The sequence below is a fragment of the Protopterus annectens genome, chromosome 3.part1 (genome assembly GCF_019279795.1).
Source record: "Protopterus annectens isolate FY-2018-M chromosome 3.part1, PAN1.0, whole genome shotgun sequence".
Classification (NCBI taxonomy): domain Eukaryota; kingdom Metazoa; phylum Chordata; order Ceratodontiformes; family Protopteridae; genus Protopterus; species Protopterus annectens.
Genome location: NC_056732.1, coordinates 1495389820 through 1495415354, shown reverse-complemented (window position 1 = coordinate 1495415354; position 25535 = coordinate 1495389820). Strand labels below are relative to the sequence as shown.

The 25535-nt window shown below is 42.1% G+C and overlaps 1 protein-coding gene across 1 annotated transcript in view; it reads right to left on the bottom strand.

Annotated features, from left to right (window-relative positions):
- Nucleotides 1–25535, bottom strand: part of DLEC1 (DLEC1 cilia and flagella associated protein) — a 2498134-nt gene that overhangs the window by 1006847 nt on the left and 1465752 nt on the right. The window contains exon 25 of the mRNA XM_044067561.1: nt 24512–24570. Within this exon, the coding sequence (XP_043923496.1) occupies nt 24512–24570 (59 nt within the window). The remainder of the gene's footprint in view (nt 1–24511; nt 24571–25535) is intronic.

Genomic DNA, 25535 nt, shown 5'->3' with positions numbered 1-25535 from the left:
CCAATGTAAAAATTAGAGATGGCAGCTAGTTGTACTCTTAATAGTTGAAGAACTGGATCCTTAGTTGAAAATCATTGCAAAAAATTCAAGGACACTATGTAATGGTGTTGTAAGGGGGTCAATATGTTTCTGCTGCTCCCAAAAAACAAATCTCTTCCATTTACTTCTGTAAAGTTTCATTGTAGAAGCTTTGTGGGAGGACAAAAGTATATGATGAACAGGACAGCATATGTTGTCTGACTATCAATGGAAGTGGAGAAACTATGAGGTTAGTCTTAGGTTTGAGATGTTTGAGTGAATCATGCCTGTCGGTTGAAACAGAAGGTCTGGAATTGGATCCAGACTCCATAGAGGATGCCAGAGGAAGGGGAACCAAATGTGGTGAGGCCAGTAAGGGGCAATAAGGATGACTCTGCTGTTCAACTGTAATGCTTTCTGTACAAACTTGGGGATTATGTTAATTGGGGAATAAACATAAAGGAGACTGGGGAGTCAATTGTGTAGAAGGGCATCTCTTAGTGACTCCCATGGTCAGGGGATTACAACAAAGAACCTGCTGCACTTGTTGTTCACAGGAGATGCAACAAGGTAAAAGCATGACTGGCCACACTGGCAAAAAAAAAAAGATTTTTGCCACATTCTTCTTAAGAGACCACTCATGAGGTAGAAGAATGGACCTGCTCAACTTGTCTACTATCATGTTGGATTTCCCCAGAATGTGGGTTTCCATCAGAAATCAGTTGGATGAGATCTCTCATCGCCAAACTCTGACACCTTCTCGACAAGGGATAAGATTTGGTTTCCCCTTGTTGATGTACCAAACCACTGACATATTATCTGTCTAAATCGCAATTGTCCCAGAAGGGAGAAAGTCTTGGAATGCCTGCAATGCTAAGAACACTGCTGTCATTTCCAGGACATCAATATGCAAATTCACCTCTTCAGGGGACCATGTGCCTCAAACTGCATTTCCCAGAAAACACTCCCCCATACCCAATATAGGATGTGTCCATGGTCACTATGGCCCTGGGTTGAGGAAGAATAAAGGGATGGCCTTGCAGAACTTGATCTGAGTGAATCCACCATTGAAGGTAAATTTTGAATGCTTGGGTGATTCTTATCTGAATGGATATGTGCTGATGAAGAATGGATCATTGATTTGCTGACATCCATTGAAGAATCCTCATATGAAATCTTGCTAGTGGAACAAGAACTATAGCTGCAGACATTGATCCCAAGGCCTGTAGGATTAATCGGGCTGGTATTGCAGAGCTGTGAATTATTTTTCAAACTTGGACTATGATAGTCTGAACTCTTGACAGAAGAAGAGAACCTGCCATGGATACTGTGTTGAAAATGGCTCATATGAACTCCAATGTCTGAGATGGTTCTAATTGAGATTTGTTGTAATTTATGGTTATCTCTACATGGGAGCAAGTCTGAAGTACCTGATCTCAAGTTCTTAACAGCAGTTGCCTGGTCGGGGCAGTGATGAGCCAGTTGTCCAAGTATGGAAGCACTCGGAATCCCTGCAGTCTCAAGTGAGCTGCTACTACTGCCATGCATTTGGTGAACACCCTGTGGACTGTGGTGAGGCCAAAGGGCAATGATCTGAACTGGTGATGATGAAGCTGGTAGCATAAATACCTTCTGGATTGTCTGTTCATTTTTATGTGATAGTATGCATTCTGAAGGCCTAGCAAGCACATCCAGTTGTCCTTGCACAAAAAGAGCAGAATGGACTGAGCCATGACCATTCAGAACTTGGTGTGCTGAACTGATTTGTTCAGACTGCGGAGATCCAAAATACTTCTTCAGTCACTGTTTTCTTTAGCACTAAAAAAATTCTTGAGTAAGTTCCAAATCCTTTCTGGTCTACTGGGATCTCTTGGATGACTCTTTTCTGCAGCAGCTTTTGTATTTCTACAGCTGCTGGGTGGAACATCAGGAATTTTGCAAACCGGTGGAGGTGGTAAGGAAAACAGAATTATATAACCACTGGAAATAATCTTATTCATTCATGTATATTTGTAATGTCGAGTTAGGCTCTCTGGTGCAGGGATAAATGACCTCTGATTGCCTCCAGAGGTGGACAACTGGCCTTCTTTCAGGAGTGCTGGTAGGGTCTGTCAGAGAAAGAATTTTTGGACTCCTGATTCTGTAGGCCTCCTCTTCCATGTGGGTGGAGTGTTCCATTTGAGTTTCCCCCTCTGCCCCTGGGGGAATTATTTCCACAGGGATTTTGGAAAGGACCCTGGGACTTCCTGAACAATAATTTTTGACCTCCTTGTTGATTCCTGGAAAAGGTTCTTTGAGGGGTCAAAATATGTACTGTAACTGCAGAGAGGGTCTTTCCATCTTGCTTGCACATGGAGAGGGTATCCTTAACTTTAGAACCAAACAACGAGCTTCTGTCAAAAGACAAAAGAGTACTTGAAGGGCTCCAAAAAGTCACACAAATGCTTTCAGGCATGCCGCCTAATAGAAATGCCCCGGCCAATAAGAGATAAGCCTCATGGATGAATTTGAGATTAAATGAAGGGTAGCCATCTGTGAGGCCACAGAAGACTAAGCCTCAGGAGTACTGGTTTGGAGAGGAAATCTGAAAGTTCCTAATCAGATGTCTCTGCAATGTTATGAAGTGTGCCAAATAATTCAGTGATCTGAGTGCAAAAGTCACTGAAGAATAAACATGCTTCCCAAATCTGTCTAACGCCCTAGACTCTCTGTTAGAGGGATGGACAGAAGAACTTTGTGGCTTCTTCCTTGGTGTCTGCCACATGATCGTGGCATTTATGGGGGCTCCCTTGCTCCAAAATTCCTTTCCTGCAGGTGGTGACAGAATCCAGTCTGGTCATTTGGGGATTGGCTCAACTGTGTCTGGTTCCTTCTATGTCTGCTTAGAGATCAAATCAATGAGCTCATTAGCTGGCAGAGTCACCCAGGAGGTAGAAGGGTCAGACCCAAAGGCCTCCAGGAATACAAATCCCTCTTTGAAAGGGTTATCAGTGAACCAACCACCCCTCTGCTTAAGGATTTCTAGCATGTCTCCAAACAAGACGCCTTCAGGTGGAGATCTTGGAGACCCTTCCTCATCATTGAAATCTGTATCTTCAGTGACAGACTCCTGAGGAGAGTTCAAGTGCCTCCTCTTGCACTTCCTCTTCCTAAGGATTTCTTTGGTGGCATGTTCTGGAGAAGTACCAGAAGAAATAGTAATACCCTGCTGGGTAGCCTGGAGACTTTGGGCTGGCTCTCTCTGTGAAGTGGAATGATGGGGCTCAAGATGCAGAGACATGCAAGATTCAGAAAGTAGATCTGAGGGAGAAGGAACCATCCACCCTGCAGGAGGAAAGAAGACTCTCTCCACCATCTCAAAGGCAGAATGACCCAGGGAGAAGGAAGTCGACTGAGCCGAGAAGCCAGGTTTCTGACCCATTGGCTCCCCTGCCCTGAAAGCAATCCAACCAAGGCAAAGGCCAGAGCCAAGCTAACCAATGATGAAGTTCTGAGGAGCAGAGAAGGCTCCAACAGCTTTGAAGTTGACTCTAATGCTTCAGATCTGACAGGAATGCTTCAGATCTGAAAGTCATCCTACTCTGAAGCACTCAGAGTAGATGCCTTCAAAGAAATCCTCAAAGCTGAAGATGCTAAGATCTTCGAATCCAAACCAGTCAGATCCAGGATACTTGGATCCAATAGCTCCAGAATGACAAGATGGATCAGAGAAGGAACCAAGACTGGAGGTGTAGTACTAGTAAGGGCTTCCTGACCCGAGGGGGTAGGAGTCGGAAGAACTCCCATCTGAATCAGCACCAAGAGAAACGTCCTCATCATTCTATCCACATCAGCCTTGGTGAAGCTTCTAGAAGAATGAGATGATGCCACTAAGGGATACCTGGAGTGCCGGTGGGATTCCAAAAGGGAGAAGGTAGTTGAAAGGATATTGGATCAATGGAGGGAGAGTAATGAGTCCTAAGAAATTACTTTGGATCAAAAGGATAGGATCCAAGGAAGTCGATTTAATCTCTGACACTCAGATCCAGTTTCTTAGGCTTTTTCTTTGGGGGGTTCCATCACAGGATCTGAGGATGGGGGTTGAGTACCCAGATGGTCCTGAATGTTTGCCAGAAGGCTCTTTTTTCTTAGATTTGGGGGAATGAGTCCCAGATATAGCTTCTGAGAAAGAGGAAGGTAGCAAATCTTTTAAAATCAAGTTTGTTTTTCCTGTCTATGATGGCCCTAGGATTAAAAGATTTACAATTCTTGCAATCTGTTTGAAGGTGATCTGGGCCAAGGTAATACACATATAAGGAGTGAAAGTCAGAAAGTGGCAATTTGTCACTATATTTCTTACATTTTTAAACCCTGTCAGCTTATCGGACATTTTAAAACAACAACCAGCAGAAAAAAACAAGATACTTTTTTTGTAAGCAAAGAAAAGGAGAAAGAGAGAAAAATACCAATAACTGTATCAAGAATACACTCTACAGGTATAAAAATTGGTAGAGGAAAAGTTTACCAATTATGGTAAACATGAGTACATAAAAGTGCAGGAAAGGGAGGTAAAGCAGATAGCACAATACAAAAGATAACTAGAAAAGTTATATTACTACAGACATAAGAATATAAAGGGTGTAAGTACAATAACTTTTAGATTTCTCTCAGGGCCGGCCTTAGCTGAAACGGCGCCCGAGGCGAAGTAGTCCTCTAGCGCCCCTTAAGCCACACCCACACCATACTAGTGAAACACACCTATTTGACCAACACTCACAGGAAGGTCACTCCCCAAGAAAGCTACTCCAGTCATTTCCTTCAAATTATTTAAATGTATAGAAGAAAAGATACCTTGACATACTTATTAGCCAAGCTGTTACACAAGCTGACTAAGGGCACAAGGCACAAATGAGCTATGTAACTACTTTTATGTACGTATTTCCTTCTTTAAATACCAGAACCGGATTGTGGTCAAATAGGGCCCTAGGCAGGGTAATAGACTGGGCCTCCCCCTACAGCAGCCCCCTCCACAGCCATACCAATGTTCCATTACTTGGCTACTTCTTCCCAGTTACCATGAACACTGTTTAAACTTGTCAGTGTGTATAAATAGAAGTTATGTTCTTACCATAACGTTCCATGTTAGTTGTCTTCTTCTCGCCTTCTTCTTGCTGGATGGGTTCGGAGCCGACCTCGGCTCCGACTCGGTCACTCTAAAAGCTCGAGAGTTGGTTCCACCGGCTCGAGGCTCCCCTTATATCCCACAATGCTAGGCGAGAGTTACCTCAGATCTCGTTTGTAAACTAACCCCAGCTTATAATAGCAACAGAATAACTATAAACAGAGTCCACCTCTAACAACAGGGAGAAAGAAGGGTGACCTACATCCTGATTCAGGAAATATGCAAAGCAGCATATGCCTAAGTAAAGAGGTGGTAGAAAGAGAGGTCACAATCACAATCCTCTAGGTCTGTCCAGGCCAGGGGGAAGGAGGGTGGGACGCAAGAAGAAGGCGAGAAGAAGACAACTAACATGGAACGTTATGGTAAGAACATAACTTCTATATGTTAAGTTGTCTATCTCGCCTTCATTCTTGCTGGATGGGACCGCGTCCCTAGCACCTTGTCCCGGGTGGCCTAACGGAACAGACTCCTGAGAACAGTGGAACCAAAGTTAGCTCTATGCCTAGAAGCTAAATCCAACTTATAATGAGAAATGAAAGTGTGAGGAGTAGCCCAAGTAGCCGCTGCACAAATGGTGTCAATAGGCAGTCTGTCTTGGAAGGCTATGGAAGTAGCCAAAGCTCTGGTGGAATGGGCCTTAGGTTTGTTAGGCAGCTTTTGGTGTCTAATTTCATAAACAAGGGAAATCAGAGATGTTAGCCATCTAGATAATGATACCTTTGAAACTGAAAGTCCCTTCCTGCCTTCTGCATAGGAGGCAAACAGCTGGTCAGATTTTCTGAATTGTTTTGTTCTATCCAAATAGTACCTTAACTGACGATGAACATCTAGCCAGTGTAATTTTTGTTCAGACCTATTGGAATATTCTGGAAAAACACAGGGAGGTCAATGCTTTGATTTAGATTAGACGTCGAGGCTACCTTAGGCAAAAAGGACGGGTTGGTTCGTAAGGATACCCTGTCCTTATGGAACAACAGATAAGGAGGTCGACAGCTGAGTGCATGAAGTTCAAACTCTTCTAGCTGAAGTAATAGCTACCAGAAAGAGAGTTTTCCATGATAGCAATTTTAAAGAACAGGAGGCTGCAGGTTCGAAAGGGGAAAGAATTAAAGAACTCAGAACTAAATTTAGGTCCCATGGAGGAGGAGGATTTCTTATAGGAGGTCTGAGAAGAAAAACTCCTTTCAAAAAGGCCTTGCAAAGCCTGTGGGACATTAAGGCAGACTCAGAAATACCCACATGAAAGTTAGAAATAGCTGCCAATTGAACTTTAAGAGTAGAAGGAGATGAACCTGCATGGAAGAGTTCAGATAGAAAATCAAGGACTATTTGGATGGAAGCAGTGAAAGGATCTATGTCCCTTCCTTGAGCCCAATATGTGAAGCGTTTCCACTTACTCAAATAAATCTTCCGAGTGGAAGATTTATGGGAAGCTATCAAAATATCTCGAATGGAGTGAGATAATTGAGGAAGCCTGGCTAAGGTTGGAACTGGAGGAACCAAGCAGTGAGGTTCAGAGAGGGGAGGGAGCGATGAAACTGACCCGACTGATGGATCAAAAGATCTGGAACTAGGTCCAGATGCCAAGGTCGCCCAATAGAAATTGATGTAGAAAGGGGAACCACACCTGTCGAGGCCAGTAAGGAGCAATGAGGATCAACGAGGCCTTCTGAGCGATAGCTTTCTGTATCACTTGAGAGATTAGTGGGAAGGGAGGAAATGCATACAGAAGTCCCCGGGCCAAACTTGGACTAGAGCGTCTCTGCTGGGTTGGCCTGGTAAAGGGAATAGAGTGAAATAATCTCTGCACTTGCTGTTTTGGGGAGTAGCAAAAAGATCGCAGCAAGGCTGACCCCACTTGAGAAAAATTTCTCTCACAACAGAGTCTTTCAGAGACCACTCGTGAGGCATGAGGATAGCTCTGCTCAACTTGTCCGCGATTTGATTGGACTTCCCGGTGATGTGCGTTGCTATCAGTAACCGGTGAGAAGCAATCGCCCATTGCCACAATCTGAGTGCTTCTCGACACAGGGGTAGGACCTGGTTCCGCCTTGTTTGTTGATGTACCACACTACAGACATATTGTCTGTCTGGATTGCAATCGTTCCTAAGGGAAGAGAGTCTTGAAGGGATTGCAACGCTAAAAGCACTGCTCTCATCTCCAGAACATTTATGTGCAAGTGGCATTCGTCTGGTTGCCATGTGCCCTGGACCGTCCTGCCCTGATAATGCCCCCCCCACCCGATCAGGGAGGCGTCCGTTGTCAGAGTAGCAACCGGAGGGGGAGGAACAAAGGGTCTTCCCAACAAGAGCTGAGGGGAAGACATCCACCACATGAGATGATTTCTGCATGCCTGCGTGATCATAATGGTGTGGGACATTGGAAGTTGCTGGTATGACCATTGTGTAAAGAGCATCCATTGAAGGATTCGCATGTGTAATCTGGCTAATGGAAGCAGAGTTATGGCCGCCGCCATAATTCCCAACACTTTCATAACTAACCTGGCTTTGATTCTGTTGTTGTTGAAAAGGAGTGAGACCAGTTTGTGTATGTCTGTTATTCTCTGATCTGTTAGTCTCGCAGACATGTCTACTGTGTCTAGATTTGCGCCTATGAAGGTAATAGTATGACAAGGCGACAAAACAGACTTTTCGCAATTTATTGAAATGCCTAACTTTTGACAAATGCGAAAAGTGTAATCCCTGGCCATCAGAAGGAGATGCTTGGTGGGAGCTGTGAGGAGCCAGTCGTCCAAATATGGAAACACCTGGAATCCTTGTCGTCTCAGGTGAGAAGCTACCACTGCCATGCATTTGGTAAACACCGGGGCAGTGGTGAGACCAAAGGGCAGGGCCCTGAATTGAAAATGACTGGTTCCCAGCCTGAAGCGGAGGAATCTTCTGGAGCGCCTGTTCATTTTATGTGATAGTACGCATCCTGAAGGTCTATAGAGCACATCCAGTTTCCTTTTCCCAATAGGGGAAGGATGGACTGCAGCGTGACCATCCGAAATCTTGTTTTCTTGACTGATCTGTTCAAGATACTGAGATCCAAAATTGGTCTCCAGTCCCCTGTTTTCTTTGGAACTAAAAAGAACCTTGAGTAGATTCCGGATCCTTGCTGGTCTGCTGGAACTGGCTGAATTGCTCTTTTCGCAAGCAGCTTTGAAATTTCCAAAACCGCTAGATCCCTTTGAGCGGGTGGAACATCTGGAAGGGATTTTTTTGATTGGTTTGGAATGCGAAGAAAGGGGATAGAATAGCCTTCGGAAATGACGGACTGTACCCATTTGTCTTGAGTCAGGGATAGCCAGGCTTCTGGGTACAGTGACAATCTTCCCCCGACTGCCTCCGAAGGTGGGCAGTCGGGCAACACCTCAGGGATGCTGAAAGGGCTTATCAGAGAAAGCTTCTCGATTGCCCTGGTTCTGCGGAGCCCCCCTGCCTCGAGGGCGACGTCTACCATTGTTATTCCCGCCTCTGCCTCTGGCAGGGAACCGACTCTGTGCGTCAGGCGAAGTCCCTTGAGATTGTTTACGGAACCACATTTTCCCACTTTTCTGGCCTTTGGGGTAAGGCCTAGAAGGAGTAGAAAAACGGACTCCGACGGCAGAAAGAGTCTTGCCATCAGTCTCGCACCTAGTCAAGGTTTCTTTCACTTGAGGACCAAAGAGAGATGATCCATCGAACGGGGAATTAGTGAAAGACGTCTTGAAGGGGTCCGCAAAATTGCATAGCCGCATCCAGGCATGCCTACGTAAGGCCACACCTGTTCCTGCGGCCCTGCTCGCTCCATCAGCCGCATAAGAAAGGAGGCGCATGGAGGAGTTGGCTATGGAGTTCAGGGTAGCCAGCTGAGTGTTCATCTTATCTTGAAAACCTGCAGCTGTAGGGTCCTTCAACATGTCACTCGCTTCTTTAATCAAGTCCCTTTGAAGACGAGTAAAATGGCACAGGTAGTTCAGCGAACGCATAGCAAATGTCGCTGACGAGAACATCCGCTTCCCGTACCTGTCCATGGACCTAGATTCCTTGTTAGGTGGATGGACAGGTACTGAAGGATCAGCTAGTTCCTTCTTAGTGGCAGCAGCAACCACCATAGCATCCACAGAAACTCCTTTTGTCAAGAACTGTTTGTCTGCTGGTGCCGTTATGAATTTTGAGGGTCTCCTGGGAGTGGGGTCCACTGAATCAGGAGCCGTCCATGCCTTTTTAGCTACCACCTGCATGAGGGGGTCAAAGGGCGAGACACCCAGGAGGTGGAAGGACGAGAGCCAAATGCCTCAAGGTACACAGATTCATCCTCCGAAGGGTTGAGGGCTGGCCAATTTCCCCTCTGTTTGAGAATTTCTAGAATGTCTGCAAAAGAGACATCTTCAGAAGGGGAACGGGGGGAACCCTCGGAATCCTCTAAATCTGTGTCAGATGTGATGGACTCAGGTGAGTCAATGTGTTTCCTCTTACACTTCCTCTTCCGAGGGGCTCTTCTGCCAAATCAGGAGAGGCCTCGAAGAGGATGAGATCCCACAGGGGGTTCCTGAGGAGCTGGCTCTCTGCGGTCCGGGATGAGGGAGTGAGTCGACTTGACCTGAGGCACCGTAGAGGGAGGGGCAGACAGAGCCGACTGTGGAGTAGAGCCAGGCTCTAACACACTCCGCATGACCTCGAACGCACCCCTGTCAGGCAGAGCCAGAGGTCCCCGCTCCGAGAAGCTGAGAACCTCCCTCGGCACCGACAGTGATGGCTGCGAGGCCGATGTCGGAGCCGAACTCACCAGCGCCGAAGCTCCGAGAGGAAGAGCGGGGTCGGACAAGGGTCCGATGCCACTCACCCCCTCAGAGCTGACGAGGGAAGTCCGGCGCCGAGATTCTTCGAAAGAAGAAATCGGAGCCGACGACGGAGCCGAAGACATCTGTATCGGCTCCGACGCTACCACAGTCTCGGTTCCGAAATGCCCCGGCTCCGAGCTCAACGGAGTCGGAGGAGGAACATATTGATGGACAGGGGCAGGCATCGACTGATGAGTCGGGCTCTGAAGCATTTGGGCCAGTGCCTCGGACTTAAGAAGTCGACTCACTACCCTCTGAAGGTCATGATCCGACAGCCTCGATGACCTAGAGGAGTAAGATTTATGGCTCCGTTCAGACAGCAGAGGAGATGCTGGAGCCGAATGAACGGAGCCAAGGGATGGTGACCTAGATCTCTTCCTAGATGTCGGCTCCGAAGGTCTGGTCGGAGCCGACAAGGGGATTTCTAATACCTCGGCTCCAGCTGGAGCCGAGGGAACCACAGAAGCTGTAGACTCATTGGCTCCAGCCGGAGCCGATGCAGACGTAGGTTTAGTAGCCTTAGGTCTCGGCTCAGTAGCTGGAGCCGAGGACCTAGAAGCCTTGGAGGGCTTCCCAGAGACAGAAAGGGAATCCTCAGGCTTAAGTAGACCCCTTAGGTTCAACTTGTTCTTTCTTTCCTGCAGGACCCTGGGACTGAAGCCGTGGCATACAGCACAGGAGTCCTGCAGGTGCAAAGGCCCCAGGCAGTAGACACAAGAAGTGTGACCGTCTGTCAGAGACATTTTCTGACAGCACGCATCACACTTCTTGAAGCCTGAGACCTTTGTGTCTTTAGACATCCTAGAACAAGAAAGTGTAACCACACACACTCAGTCAGACACACTGATTACACTTTATCTTAATTTTTAAAACTCAAAAATAAAACAACTATCAAAAAGTTTTAAATAAGAGAAGCAACACACACACACCACTAGGGAATGGGAGAAAGGCCTGAAGGCCCGAGGGAGAACTTTTAAGTTCTTGAGGAAAGAAACGGGATTTTATGAAAAAAAGGGTTAGAATTCCACTAAACTAAGGGAAAAAGTAGTTAAAATTAAAAATAAAGGGGTTTAAGTATCCTAACTTACTGAAAGTTTACTTACCAAGAAGCCGGTAGAAAACCAACACCTCGATCGCTGTAGCGGCAAACGAGATCTGAGGTAACTCTCGCCTAGCATTGTGGGATATAAGGGGAGCCTCGAGCCGGTGGAACCAACTCTCGAGCTTTTAGAGTGGCCGAGTCGGAGCCGAGGTCGGCTCCGAACCCATCCAGCAAGAATGAAGGCGAGATAGACAACTTAACATTGATTTATTTACTTCTACAATGATTACAGATATTAAAATAAAATGCACAAACGCTGATAGCCATTTGCTAAACAAACAAAACAGTCTCACAATGAAAAGAGACTTAGCATGAGCACTAAACTTCTCTGCCTTTGAAGCTCACATTCACTGAAACAGTATTAAAACCCAGATTCAAATAAAATGCATCTGGCCAGTGGAGAATTAAGTTTACCTTTGGGCTATTTTCAAATTATAGTTTCTTTGAATACATTTTTATGGCCATGCATGCATGTATGTGTTCTTTGATCCACCTTCCTGATTGCACTTCCTTATATAATAAAGCACCACCTGTTAGACTGTGTTCTAAAGTTGTAGTTTTGAACATTTTTCCAGTAAACAATGAAACAAAGTGTATGACCCAATAATGACGAAACTGCATTTACTGGTCAATCTGACCTCAATGCTACAGCACTGCTACCAAAGGAAATAATTTTGGAATACCCGTAAATCAGTGGGCATAATATTTAACTCATAATGGATTCGCAATGGGAGGGTCAACTTTTCATTCTAGTGAATGCTAATGGAGAACTTGGTAAAGTATTCACAGCAGGTTAGCAAACAAATTGCAAAGACAGGTTGTGGTGTAGCATAATTTATTGTAATTATCTACTCAGAAATCAGTGTACAGGCAAGTGGGGTATCAGAGACCAGTACCAAGGCCAGTCCTTTTCAATGCTTTCTACAGGAAACTGTAAAATGTTTGAGAGGAAAGTATATGTTTTTGATGAGGATTAAGTAATACATAACAGGGTTAATACATAATGCAGGAGCCATGGATAAGAGGAAAACAGTGCAAACTGCCTACCTCGACCTAGCAAAAGCATTTGACACAATACCTCACTCAGGTCTTTCAAAAAAACTTACAAATTTAGGCATAAATCCTTATGTCACCCAATGGACACATGAAGTTAGGGTGGGGAATCCAGCACCTCAAAAGACCTGATACTAGTGGTGTCCCACAGGGCTCAATGATGGGACCGCTCCTGTTTGAAATATACTTGTTTGATGCTGACTTCAAGCTGGGTGCAATCACTGAATCCACCAAAGATGTTGATATCCACCAGGAGGGTTTGACACAAATAATGGTGCCAGAACCATGGCCTGAAACTGCATTATTATTATTTTAGTTTTTAGAAAGACAACCACCCCTACAAATTACAATAATGATAGCACTTCTCTATCCTCCGCACACCACACCTGCCAGGTGCCATGTCCCTTACCCTCTGCACACCACACCTGCTAGTTGCCACAAACCCTACCCTCCGCACACCACAGAGACAACAGAGTCTGCAGGCAAAGTACTTTTTCCTATAGTGTAGTGGCACACTTTTAAGTTATGGAGGACTAGACCCTATTAGAAATCCCAGAAGGTAGAAGAAATATCTGACAGTCTCAGACTTTTTGCCCATTCTCAATAAGATTTTATATGGAATCTGTGTATCAAATTGTTTTAATTTTGAAGTATTTATTTTTGTGAGTTAGTTCTGCTGTTGATTCAGACATTAAGTTTACTTTATTATTTCTGGCTGCACTTATTTAATAATTGTCATTTCTTTGTATGGGTAGCATTAAAATATTCAAGGAAATATTAATTAACTCTAATAAAAATATGAACATTTCTAAAACTGTGATTACATTTTTGATGCATAATATGCCCCCTGCACCACCCACCCATGTTACTAATTTATCTTATTCTGAGGTCACACAGCATTATAGAACAAGAGAAAGCTCTTTAACCCTCAAGGCTGCATGACTTTGTAATTAGAATATTTAAGCAGCAGAGCTGTAGGCTGCAGCATGCCAAATGATGATGCAGAGGGGGGTTCACCTGCAAAACTGAACAGGAAATTATATTTTAGGCAGTAAGTTCAGAGTCCTGCTGATACTGCATTTAACAACAGTAACAAGCAAACATTATTTCTGTAGTTCCATAGAACTGCCATGAATATTTCATTAGTGCCTTAATTTAATTAATGTGTTCTAATTCTGATACTGCTCCTTTATTGAATGGATATTGGCTATGCATGTAGCAGTTAAAAGATAATTTTTAAATTAAATTCTAGTGTAAATGCATGAAGGCAGAGACACCATTCAACTTCAGAAAATATAGGGCTTTTAATGTGTACTCTGTCAGGATTGTGATGGCTGAGCTTATGTCATGGACTTTTCTCCATCTGATACTGATATATTTTACTGAAGCTCTTGTACTTTGCCTTCCTATGGTCTCACCTGTTGAATAAACACTTACGTTACACCTATCTGGACTATACAGTTTTAATCAACAAATACATAAGTTGACTATTATTAGTCAAAATATACTTTACCCATGAATTTAGTAGAAGCAGATCTGCAAAAAGTATGTAGCTTTCTAGCAACTAAGGGTGGAAATAAAATTATAAGATTATAAAAAACATAAAAGTAAAAGCAGATGACATTTAAACTGCACCTGTTTCCAGTATATTAGTAATTACCTCACTCTGACTTCCCTCAAAACTTCAAAGTTTGGCAGCAAAGCTTTGCAAAAAGTGCTTTGGGTCAGATTTAGATAGTAGGCTGCTATAGGAAAACTTGGGCTTCCCAAAAGTAGCTAAGCTGGTTTGGGCCAGCTGCTAGGCATTTCTTCTTCAGACTGTTCGACTAACAAAGGTGTTTTAATATCTGTTTTATCATTTCTGTATAACGGAACATGAAACTATGTACAAAGCGTCTCTAATCGTCAACACCCTAGTGGCTTCTTTAGCCGTAGTTGTTGTAGTCCGACAAAGTTTTACACGGTCAGCAAGGTAAGCGAGAACATAACATCTAAATTATTATTTTTTTCCATCTATAGTTGGTGTGATGGACTATAGAATAGCGCAGAAGTACAGCAGTGCTTGGGAGAATTAAATTTACTGCATGGCAACAAAAAGTGTACCATTCAGTTTTTCGCAAACATTAAAAGCAGATATAAATCATACTTCTGTACTATAATTTTTCTATAAGGAACGCTCCTGATTGTGACTCTTAAAAATCCACATTGCAGGCAATTTAACACTGAAAAAGACTGTGACATATATACTGTTAATATTTTAACAAATATCCATGATAAATTATTTTGAAACATTAATTCATCAAAAAAGAGTTTTTTTTACAATTATAAAGAAACATTTAACTATCATGTTGGCTTCCTAGTTAACGCTAAGACGCACGTATTCCTCATGTTTGGCCATTTGTTCCACATTTTAAGATAATATTTCAGATCTCTGGAAAACCGAAGGTTGCAAGACATGAAATGTAGACAGAAAATTAAAATTTGTACCTGAAGCTGCTTTTAGTGTATTCTTCTGCAAAGCAACTGTTTCATGTTAGAGGGTATAGAGACGAGCTATAATTTAACGTTTTTCTTATTATTTGTTAGACCTCTAACACCCTTAGTATGTAATTAACAAGTACTACACATTGCCCCTTTAATTGGACAGTAGGTTAGTAGAGTAATGCAACACACTTACGTCACAGTGGACACGTTTACTGTAGTTGGAGGGTTGCTTGTACACCGTTGTATTTGTAGGAGTGAAAGCCGCTTTGGGGGCAATCGAGTGCCTTTGCTTGTATGACACATTGGGGGAAGTAATGTTAATATTCTTACCTCGGTCTAAATCTTATTTTTTAGACAATCATAGCTTTAATGCTCAATCACAGCAACTGCTTTTTGAACTTTGTTGTTAGTTTCAATTGCTAGCCTCTATGGGCGGTGGTGAAATTAAAAAAAAAATGTTGTTGTTGTTGTCATTCGGCTTTTCCCATTTAGGGGTTGTCACAGCAGAACTCCGGTCCATAAATTGCGCCCTTTTGAGGCCGGGGAGGTCGCAATTGCTAGCCTCTATGAGCGGTGGTGAAATTTAAAAAAAAAATGTTGTTGTTGTTGTCTTTCGGCTTTTCCCGGTTAGGGGTCATCACAGCAGAACTCCGGTCCGTAAATTGCGCCCTTTTGAGGCCAGCCTGTGCGGCACCCTAGGCAGTCGCCTAGTTCGCCTATGCCTAAGGCCGGCCATGATTTCTCTCCAAAATAACAATACTATGCTCAAGAGCTCACAGCAAACACATCTGAATGCGAAAGTGGCAAACAAGATCTGAGGTATTTTAGGAGAAAGAGCATTATGGGTAAGGGAGGGGATTGAGAGTTTGTTAGTGGCCATGAGCTGAAAATAATGGCTGAGTCAGATCTGAGGATCAGTTATGAACCCAATTGTTGAGGAAAGAATGAAAACTGACGCCATCAGATCAACAGATTCTTAGGAGTATGGTTGTTTATCTGACTTCAACAACCAGCTGGAGCAAGTCAACTAGGCTTTACAGCAAAAGTCACTTTGCAGCAACCTGAAGGAGATTAATGCAGTCTTTATGGCCTTGAGAATATTCCAAAACATCTTCCAGCTATAAAATCTTCACTTCAGTACAGGTAACACACCAGTAATTTGATGCATAAATAAACTAAGGGAAACCAAATCCTTCCAAATGTGAAAACAGACAATTTGGAGCTGGTAGAGGGCACTGTAACGTGGTTACCCTACAAATCACTCATGACTTCTCACTGACACAGTTAATTGATCACAGATGGCAATTAATAAACTTATCAGGGGAAAAAAAAGGAAATGGATTTTTTGCAGGGGTATACCTCTTTGCACACCATGTTGTGGAGATTGTCTCACTGCACCCTCTTACTTATTTATATAAACTTTACAGACGTAACAGCAGGGAAAGATGAAAAATACAGAAACTGTAAGAAGGCTTATGGGTGCAAAAGTACTCTTGCTACCGCATTAAATTATGGGAAACTCTTGGGAATACCAAAATCAATGAACTGTAACTTATATGTAGGAAAGCCATAAGACTAGCAGTTAGCAGTCCATATTCCAGGTTAAGAAAATCAGTTAACAAATTCTTTAAGCAGAAGGATAACACTGAGCTATGAATGGATATTGGATCTGTACATATTTTAAAATATTGTACAGATATGGGATCTGTTGGGTGAGGACCCGTTTGCTACACACTACAACAATCAGGTAAAAAATGTTTGCTTCCTCACTTCTCAAGAATAGTGTTTTGAAGAACACTTGCTCCTTCCCATGGACTCAAACCTTAATGTATTTTTTCACTTCCATTCTCCTGATTGAGAAGGCACTGGTAATAGCAAAACAAGACAAGACTGTTCTATTTTTATGACTTCCTTTTGTGAAAAGAAAAAAAAGAAGTTATGTACCTACCTTAACATTCCATGTGTGTTGTCCATCTCCGCCTTTATTCTTACTTGTGGGTCAGATCTGATCCATCGGATCCATCTTGGCTTTTTACAAAAGCTCTAGGCCTTCAGCAAAGCTTGTGGGCATTCTGCCTTACCCATAATGCTGTTCCCTAACTCCCTCAGATCTTGTTTTCCCATGATAAATAACATTGAAAGTAAAGCTATTCATAGCTTAAAAGGAAAGTGGTTTCTGAGGCTACAGAGCCCAATTATACCCAATTAGTACTACCTGGTCTCCCAGAAGCATAGGCTAGGGGTATGGCTGGTGGGTTGTCAGAATAAAGGTGGAGATGGACAACACACATGGAACATTATGGTAAGTACATAACTTCTTTAGGTGAGGTTGTCAATCTCGCTTTTATTCTCACTTGTGGAATTGCATCCCAAGCTACCTGATTCTTGGGTGCCTCATGACAGAGTATTCCTCACAATAATAGAACCAAAAGAAGCTCTACTCCTGTAGGCCAAATCTACTTTTTAATGAGTGATAAAGTTATGAGATTTTTCCCATGTGGCTGCAGCACAGATAATGTCCAGAGACAGCCTAGCTTGGAAAGCTGCAGAAGTAGCCATCGCTTTAGTAGAATGAGCTTTGACAGGTGAAGGGAGAATTTTGTTTTTAGAACTGTAATGCATTCAGAAAGCCATTTGGATAATGCAACCTTAGATACTGGTAGGCATTTCCTATTGTTAGAGTAAGAAATAAATAGCTGGTCTGATTGTCTGAGTTCTGCAGTTCTGTGTAGATAAAAATGTAACTGTCTATGAATGTCCAGTAGATGCAACGAATATTCTCCTTTATTCTAAAAATTTGGAAAGAATACCAGTGACTCAACAGATTGATTAAGATTACCTTCATATACAACTGTGGGGAGAAAGGAGGGGTTGGTATGTAAAGAAAGTCTGTCTTTACGAAAAATCAGATATGGTGGCTTGGCAGATAAAGCTTGCAATGCTGAAACTCTCCTAGCTGAGGTAATAGCTATGAGGAAGAGCATCTTCCAAGAAAGAAACTTCAAGTCACAGGTAGCAGAAGGTTGAAATGGAGGATAGATAATGTTCGACAAAACAAAATTCCGATCCCAAGGTGGGGATGGGTCTTTGTATGGGGCGTCTTAGCATTGCAGTTCCCTTCAAGAATGCTTTACAAAGTCTGTTTGACATGATTCCATATCCATTTTCTCCTATATGAAAATTTGAAATCGCTGCCAACTGTGCTCTAATAGTAGCTATGGCAGCACCTTCATTGAGGAGCTTAGCCAAAAATTCTAGTATAGAATGAATGGGAGCAGTAAAGGAGTCAATCTGATTAGAGTTAGCCTATGAGACAAATCTCTCCCATTTTCCTTTATATAGTTTATGAGTCGATGACTTATGAGAAGACACCAACATGACTGGAGAGGAAAGAGGAGGAAACCTGGCTATCAGGGGAACTGGAACAGCCAAGCTGTCAGCTTGAGATTGTTTAGATTGTGATGAACCATCCCTGATGGGTGAGTCAGAAGGTCTGGAATAAAGTCCAGAATCCGTGGTTTGTCTTGAACATGAGGCCAAAGAAAGGGGAACCAAATCTGTCAAAGCCAATAGGGGCAATTAGGATTATTGTTGTCTTCAATAAATTTGCTTTAAGTAAAAATATGGGAATTGCAGAAATTGGCAGAAAGGCAGAAAGGAGTCCCGAGGGCTAATCGTGAACAGATGCATCCCTTAAGGATTCCCAAAGAGGTGGGATCAGGGCAAACTAGTCACTGCATTTGGTATTTGGGGGCAAAGCAAAAAGGTTGCAGCAGTGCTGGACCAATTTTTGGAAGATCTCATCTGCAACTTTTTGATTGAGGGACCACTCATGATGCCATAGTATGGCTCTGCTAAATTTGTCTGCTATTATGTTGGGTCTTCCCGGGATGTGCATTGCTACTAGAAAGTAGATGGAAGATGCAGCCCATTACCAGACCCACAGGGCTTCTCGATAAAGGGGATAAGATCTGGTTCTCCCTTGCTAGTTTATATAGCAGACCACAGACATGCTGTCTGACTGAATTCCCAGAGGGAGGGTATCTTGAAATGCTTGCAATGCTAAAAGCACTGCCCCCATCTCCAGGATGTTTATGTGCAAATGGGCCTCGTGTTGATGCCAGATACCTTGAACTGTCTTTCCCAGATAATGCCCCCCCCCCCAATCTGGGAAGCATCTGTGGTCACTGTGGGTTGGGGTTGCAGAGGAATAAAGGGATGGCCTTGAACCACCAGGGAAGGGTGAAGCCACCACTGAAGATCCTTCTTGCATGAATTGATTATCATTATCTTGTGTGTCATTGGAAGTCCTACAACTGACCACTGCATCACAAGTAACCATTGAAGAATTATCATGTGGAGATGAGCTAAGTGGATGAGGACAATTGAGGCAGACATTTTGCCCAGTACATGAAGAACTAGTTTGGCAGAAGCTCATTTCTTTTTGATCAATATTCGTACATAGTACTGAAGGTCATCCACTCTGTCTTGTGGAAGTTTTGCTATCATTTCTGCTGTATGTATTTCTGGTGAGCGTCTCTTTTACTTTGGGCCTAAAAAGACAGGAGCCATCAATGGGGGCATTAATGAAGGAAAACTTGAAGGGCTCTGCAAAATTGCAAAGATGCATGCAGGCCCACCTCCTAAGTGAGATGCCTGAACCTGCTGCCCTACTCGTTTCATCTGCTACATATGAGATGAGTCTCATGGAAGAGTTTACAACCAAGTTTAGTGTGTCAAGCTGAGTGGTCACCTTGTCTGCCACTGCATCAGCTACAGCTCCTTGGAGGGAGTCTGACAGTTCTTTTAACCTGTCCCTCTGTAACCTAGTAAAATGAGTTAAGTAGTTCAGCGATCATATGGCAAAAGTCACCGATGAAAAAACTTGCTTCCCATACCTATCCATTGTCTTAGAATCCTTATTCATGGGATGGATAGAGGAACTAGCCGCAGATAGTTCCCTTTTAGTGGCTGCCATCACAACCATGGCATCAACTGCCACACCTTTAGTAAGAAAGGCTTATCCTTAGAGGAAGTGATATACTTATTTGGCCTCCTGGGAGTCGGCTCTATGGAGTCTGGGGTATCCCAAGCCTTCCAAGAGATTAAGTCAATAAGCTCATCCCAAGAGGTGGAAGGGTGAGACCCAAAAGCCTTCAGGTATACTGACTCCTCAGCTGAAGGGGTTGTGGACTGCCAGTCACCTCTCTGTTTTAACATTTCCAGGATGTCTCTAAAGCAGACATTGTCAGGAGGTGACCATGGAGACGCTTCTGCATCATCGAGGTCAGTATCAGATGTGATTGACTCCTCTGGGGAGTCAAGATGCTTCCTCTTGCAAGTCCTCTTCTGAGAGACTTCCTCAGTGGGGAAATCTGGGGAAGTTTTGGATGGGGGGGTCCCTTGCTGGCCATCCTGAGGTCTAAGGTGTCTGCGGTCCTGTGGAATGGGTACATGAGAAGTAAAGTCACCGGATCAGAACTGGAAGGAAGATCCTGAGTAGATTGTGTCTGAGACTGGAGTGCAGTCATTATCCTCCTCATAACCTCAAAGGCAGTCTGTCCCTGATCTGAATAACACCCTAGATCTGACAAAAAAGTTGTCAGAGCTGAGGGAATCTCCAGAGCAGAAGATGGAAGCTCCGAGGCAGAGGTAGGATCCAAACAGAATCACGCTGAAGCCTCAAGAGACAAAATCAAATCCGGTGAGATCCAAATCCACTCCCCCGGGCCCAACTGGGGAGTGTTGACTCCTAGAGGTCTCCCGCTCCAACTGAGTAGAAGCACTCAGAGCAGATGCCGGATCTGAGGAACTAATGGGTCTAGGATCTGAGACCGACACCAGTTGTACATCCAAATATCCCATCTCCAAAACCAGAGAAGTAGGCACTGATGGGGAGGACTTTGCTGGATCTAATGCCTTTGGGTTCGGATCCAGTAACAATTTGGCCATGGCTGGTGTCTTCAAAAGCCTCTGCACTACCCTATCCACATCATTATCAGACAGCTCCTGGTAGACCAGGTAGATAAAGTAGGAGACATGGACTTCATAAAAAAAAAGGAGATGAGAGCTGAGACGGTATCATCTCCCATGACAGAGAATGGCTTCGATATCTAAATTCAAAATGATCCGAAGAGGTTGGAGCCGAAGGCTCATGTTGCTCCAAAGACCTCTTGGATTCAATTACAACTGGCTGCTCTTACAAATCTGTAGGCACAGACAGCTTATTAACTTTTTCTTTCAGTTCCAAAGAAGACTTTGGAGTTGAAGATTTTGAAGACTTAGACAAGACTGAAGACTCTGGAGAAATAGCCTCAGAAAAAGGAGTTTTAAGTAATCCTTTTAAAATGAGTTTATTCTTATGCTCCATAAGAACCCTTTGACTAAATCTATGACAAATGGAGCATGACTCTTGTAGGTGTAATAGCCCCAAGCAAAGCACACAAAGTGCGTAGCTCACTTAGGGGCATCTTCTTCCCACACTGTCCACATTTTTTAAACCTTAAGGATTTACCTTCTGGTTTTTGAGACATAGTTTGAAAATCTGAAAATTTTAACTCACTACAGCAAAAGCAAGGTAAAGAAAGTAACACACTCACACAAATGAATGTTCTCTAACTTCTAACTTAAACGGACGTGAAAACAGCTAAGGGAAAACAAGTTTTTGTTTTTTTAACTAAAGAAAAGAACATCTTATTTAAATGGATGTTGAAAGGGACAGATGAAGAGAAAAATACTCAAATAAGTATGTAAGGGGAACAACAAGCACTCTTGGAAAAATGTCTAACTAAAATGGATGTAAACAGAGTAAGGAATTTGCTAAATTATATTCTATAGAAATTTTTCAAGAGAAAGTAATAAAAATACACAATAAATTGTCACTTAGCCCAGAGCTTGCCGAGAGAACCACATCTTCTGCTGAGCAGCAAACGAGATCTGATGGAATTAGGGAACTGCATTGTGGGTAAGGTAGAATGCCACCGAGCTTTGCTGAAAGCCTCAAGCTTTTGTAAAAGGTTGAGATGGATCCGATGGATTGGATCTGATTCACAAGTGAGAATAAAGTTGAGATCGACAACATCACATCACAGCATTCTCTGTTATAGAGCATGAGCATACTTCATGGCCAGTTCCTCTGAATACATTCTTACTACATAAAAACAAAGTACAGACTCATATTTCAGTGTTAAAACTTGGAATTTATCAGTATGGGAGATAGAATTTTGATTTCTAAATGCATTTCCATTGTCCCTCACATTCTGAATACATAAAGGAAGCTAGCAGTGCTAATACAAGAAATTCTTATAAAATGTTATAAAAGTTTTGTTTCCTGGTCTATGTAAAAAATGCTTGCATCCTTTGAATTGTCCTACACTAAAGGTTATTAGACTATTTAAATAATTGATTTGATCTAGAGAAGACTTATTCTACAGTTGACGTTTTTATCTCTGCAACTTCTGCTTGTATGCAGCCTTACCACAGAAAAACTGTAGTTAACTATTAAAATTCTTCTTAAAAGGGTTTTCAAACTTAAGAACACCAAGAAGATATCTCTTTACTTTGGGATTTGGTTTGTATATTACAGAAGCTCATCTTACTATGTCTTGAGACAGCTGATCCAGTGTATTTAAAATACCATTCTTGGAATCAACTTTATCATTCAGGGAATCCACTTTTTTAAATTGGTGTTACTTCATAAGTCAATAGGATTGGTGAACAAGCTCAATGTCCATTGGCCATTGAGGGCCTTGATGACATGGATCTTGCTGGAATTTGCAAATGCCAACTTACTTATTCAGTTCCTTCTTGAAGATAAGAATCGATGTGCTGAGTTTAAGAGGGAAAGTTTATTCCATATTTGTGGAAGCCTCTGAGATATAAAGTTGTTACACTTCTTGGTATCAATGATATTAATCTTTATTGAGGCTTAAGCATCCTCTTGTGTTCAGAACATCAGGGGTATTATAAGTAAAAAGGTTTCAAATAGCAATGGGTCATTTAATGCATTGTATATCATTTACAAATCTCCTCCAAGAAGGTAATAAAATATGGAGAAGAAAGAGTTGCTGTAGTCTTTCACTTTAAGAAAAACCTTGAAGCCTTTCAAATCCCTTTTGAGAAGAATCTTTGTACCTCCTCCAACTCCACCAGATGGCATGTGAGTAGGTTATAGAACAGGGCATTGTATTCTCTAGTTGGTTTGTTAACAGCTGTATAAAGGCAATAATTACTACTCTGTCATAGCTCTTAGCCACACATATTATCATATGAATAGCACTGTATGCTTTGCACATCATAGTGTCTATATGTATATATGGTACTTACGTATTATCACAACCAGATTTTCGCGGTTGCGAAAATAGCATACTTCAACTGAAACAAAGCCATGCAGCACTGTAAAGTGTTACTGAAAGTCCTTACTGCTGATTGAAAAGTGTGGGTTACCTTCAGGAAGAGCAGAAAGTTTTAAATCCTCTTCCTGATTTATGTGCTGTACAGATACACGCTTTAATTGTCAGGGCTGGCATAGTACGCACTGAATTCTGCAGGACTACAAAACAGGTGTAACAGCAAGTTTAACAAAGTGCCCCTATTATATTGTGCCGGTTACATTTAACAAATGTGATGTATTACTAAATAAACGCAGACCACAAGGTATGCCAGACTTCACAAAAAGTAATGGTTCTGACTCATGGACGACTACTGCTATCAGTAAGTAACAGAAAAAAAAAAAAAAGCCCGGTAAATACTAACTCCAGGAAACAACAGAAGGTCATTGTAACATCTTTCATCCCTTGGGCTCTGCATTTTGCTATTAATAAATCAGGTTTGTGAAATTTTAACCACATAATATAGGGACAGATTTTAACACTGGCTCTTACACCCTTTTTTACAACCTGGAGCAATCTGTACTTACACATTCCATTTCTCAGTACGATAGCAGCCATGACTTTTCAAGCGTGCATCTGTAATGCACACAAATCAGGCAGAGGATTTTCTAAATTGTTTGTCCTGAAGGTAATCCAAACTTTCTCATCAGTAATAAGGACTTTGAAGAACATTTTACACTGTTTCATGCCCTCGTTTCACTTGAATTTTCCGAATTTCGCAACCGTGAAAATCTGGTTGCGATAATACGTAAGTACCGTGTATATATATATATATATATATATATATATATATATATATATATATATATATATATATCATAAAAGATCATCATCTACAAGAAGTCCATATTCTTTAATTATTTGTCATTTTTTACAATCAGTAGTGTATAAAGCTATTTTTCTTCCAAATGCCAGAATGTTACTTTGTTTCAACTTTGAAGACAAGGTCATTTCTACTGCACTTTCATGTGAAACATTAAATGCTGTCCGAAAGGAGGGTGAGCCAGTGAGTTTAAGGACGCTGTTTTCAAATCTGCAGTCATGTAAATATCTGATTAACCAGACAATGGAATCGGTTTTGACATCTGAGAAAAAATACTAAAATGCAGTGGCCCCAGAAAACAGCCTTGAGGGATCATTTTCTTATCTGCTGTACATGGCCATGTTACCAATTGTATACCAAATTATTATGATTTAATTTACTGTCAACAGCTTTAACCAGATATGCTAAGCTGCATTGGTAGATAAACTTTCTTCCAAGTTACCAGTCACTATTTAAAAATGTTAAAGTCAAGATCTTTCATGCTAGTATTATTAAAATCAATAGACACACTTAATGTACACCCTTTAGGTTATATGAATATCTACTGTTATGGTAGGTTTGCTTATAGAATTGTATTAGCTTCATCATTAGACATTGGATGAGATATTTTACTGTAAATTGGAAAAACAACTACCTGCTTGAATGCCTTACCTTGCTGTGTCTTGCTGGCTGCAGCTTTGCTAACTCCTTTTTTCAAAACAGCCCTAGAACTGACAAAGAAGAAATAAAATCACACTATGAAAACTGAAAAACATGTCTCATATTCTATGTAATGCCATGTTTAGTTTTACACCCATATGCCTCCAGTAGTGGATGCCTTGCAAAATATTTCTTAAGAAAAACATCAAAGTGCATATTTTGACATATCAAAACAGACTGGCTATCTGACACTAAATAAAAAGAAGAACATGCATAAAAATGGAAAATATGTTTTTGAGATGGAAAATATGATTCATGTACGAGTGAAAACTCAAACCAAACATACCAAATATTGTCAGCTTTGATCTATTTGTTGCTAGCTAGGAGGGTATGCCAATCTAAAATGAATTATTCAGGCAAAGCCTGTGTCATACAGGGTAACATTATACAAAAATAATTCCATCATCATCAACATTATGTAAGGCAGAAAATTGTAAGTAGTAGCATGAAACAATAGAGAATTAAGGTATTCTTCACTAAGTGCAGACACTTACTGAAATACTTGTACATCAGCAGAGCAAGATGTTCTTTAAATTCACATAAATCCATCATCAGTAAGAGTACATTAGCCAACAAGTTGCACAAGCTATAGCTTAAAATAATACCACAAATAGCAATCTTGTGGTGTGGGCTAAGATGTGTGAAGATCCATAACTATAACAAAGTGAAATAACAGATTTTTTGAGAATTTACCACATCATTTGGTCTTTGGGAGGACCCTCTACTATGGGTAACAGCAGGGATCCCCATTGACAGCCTTTTTTCGAGCATAGTTCTTTGTTCCCCTCTCCAGTTCCCACTCTGTGTATAGAAAGGCATACCCAACCACACATTCCTCGGTTCAACATTCACAGAAACTGAACAAATTACACCTGAAACATAAACAAACGTAAAATTATGCATGTGACATGCTTATAGGGCTTTCCATCTACAAGCACAAGGGAATAGTGAGACAGTAACAGATACCCACTACGAA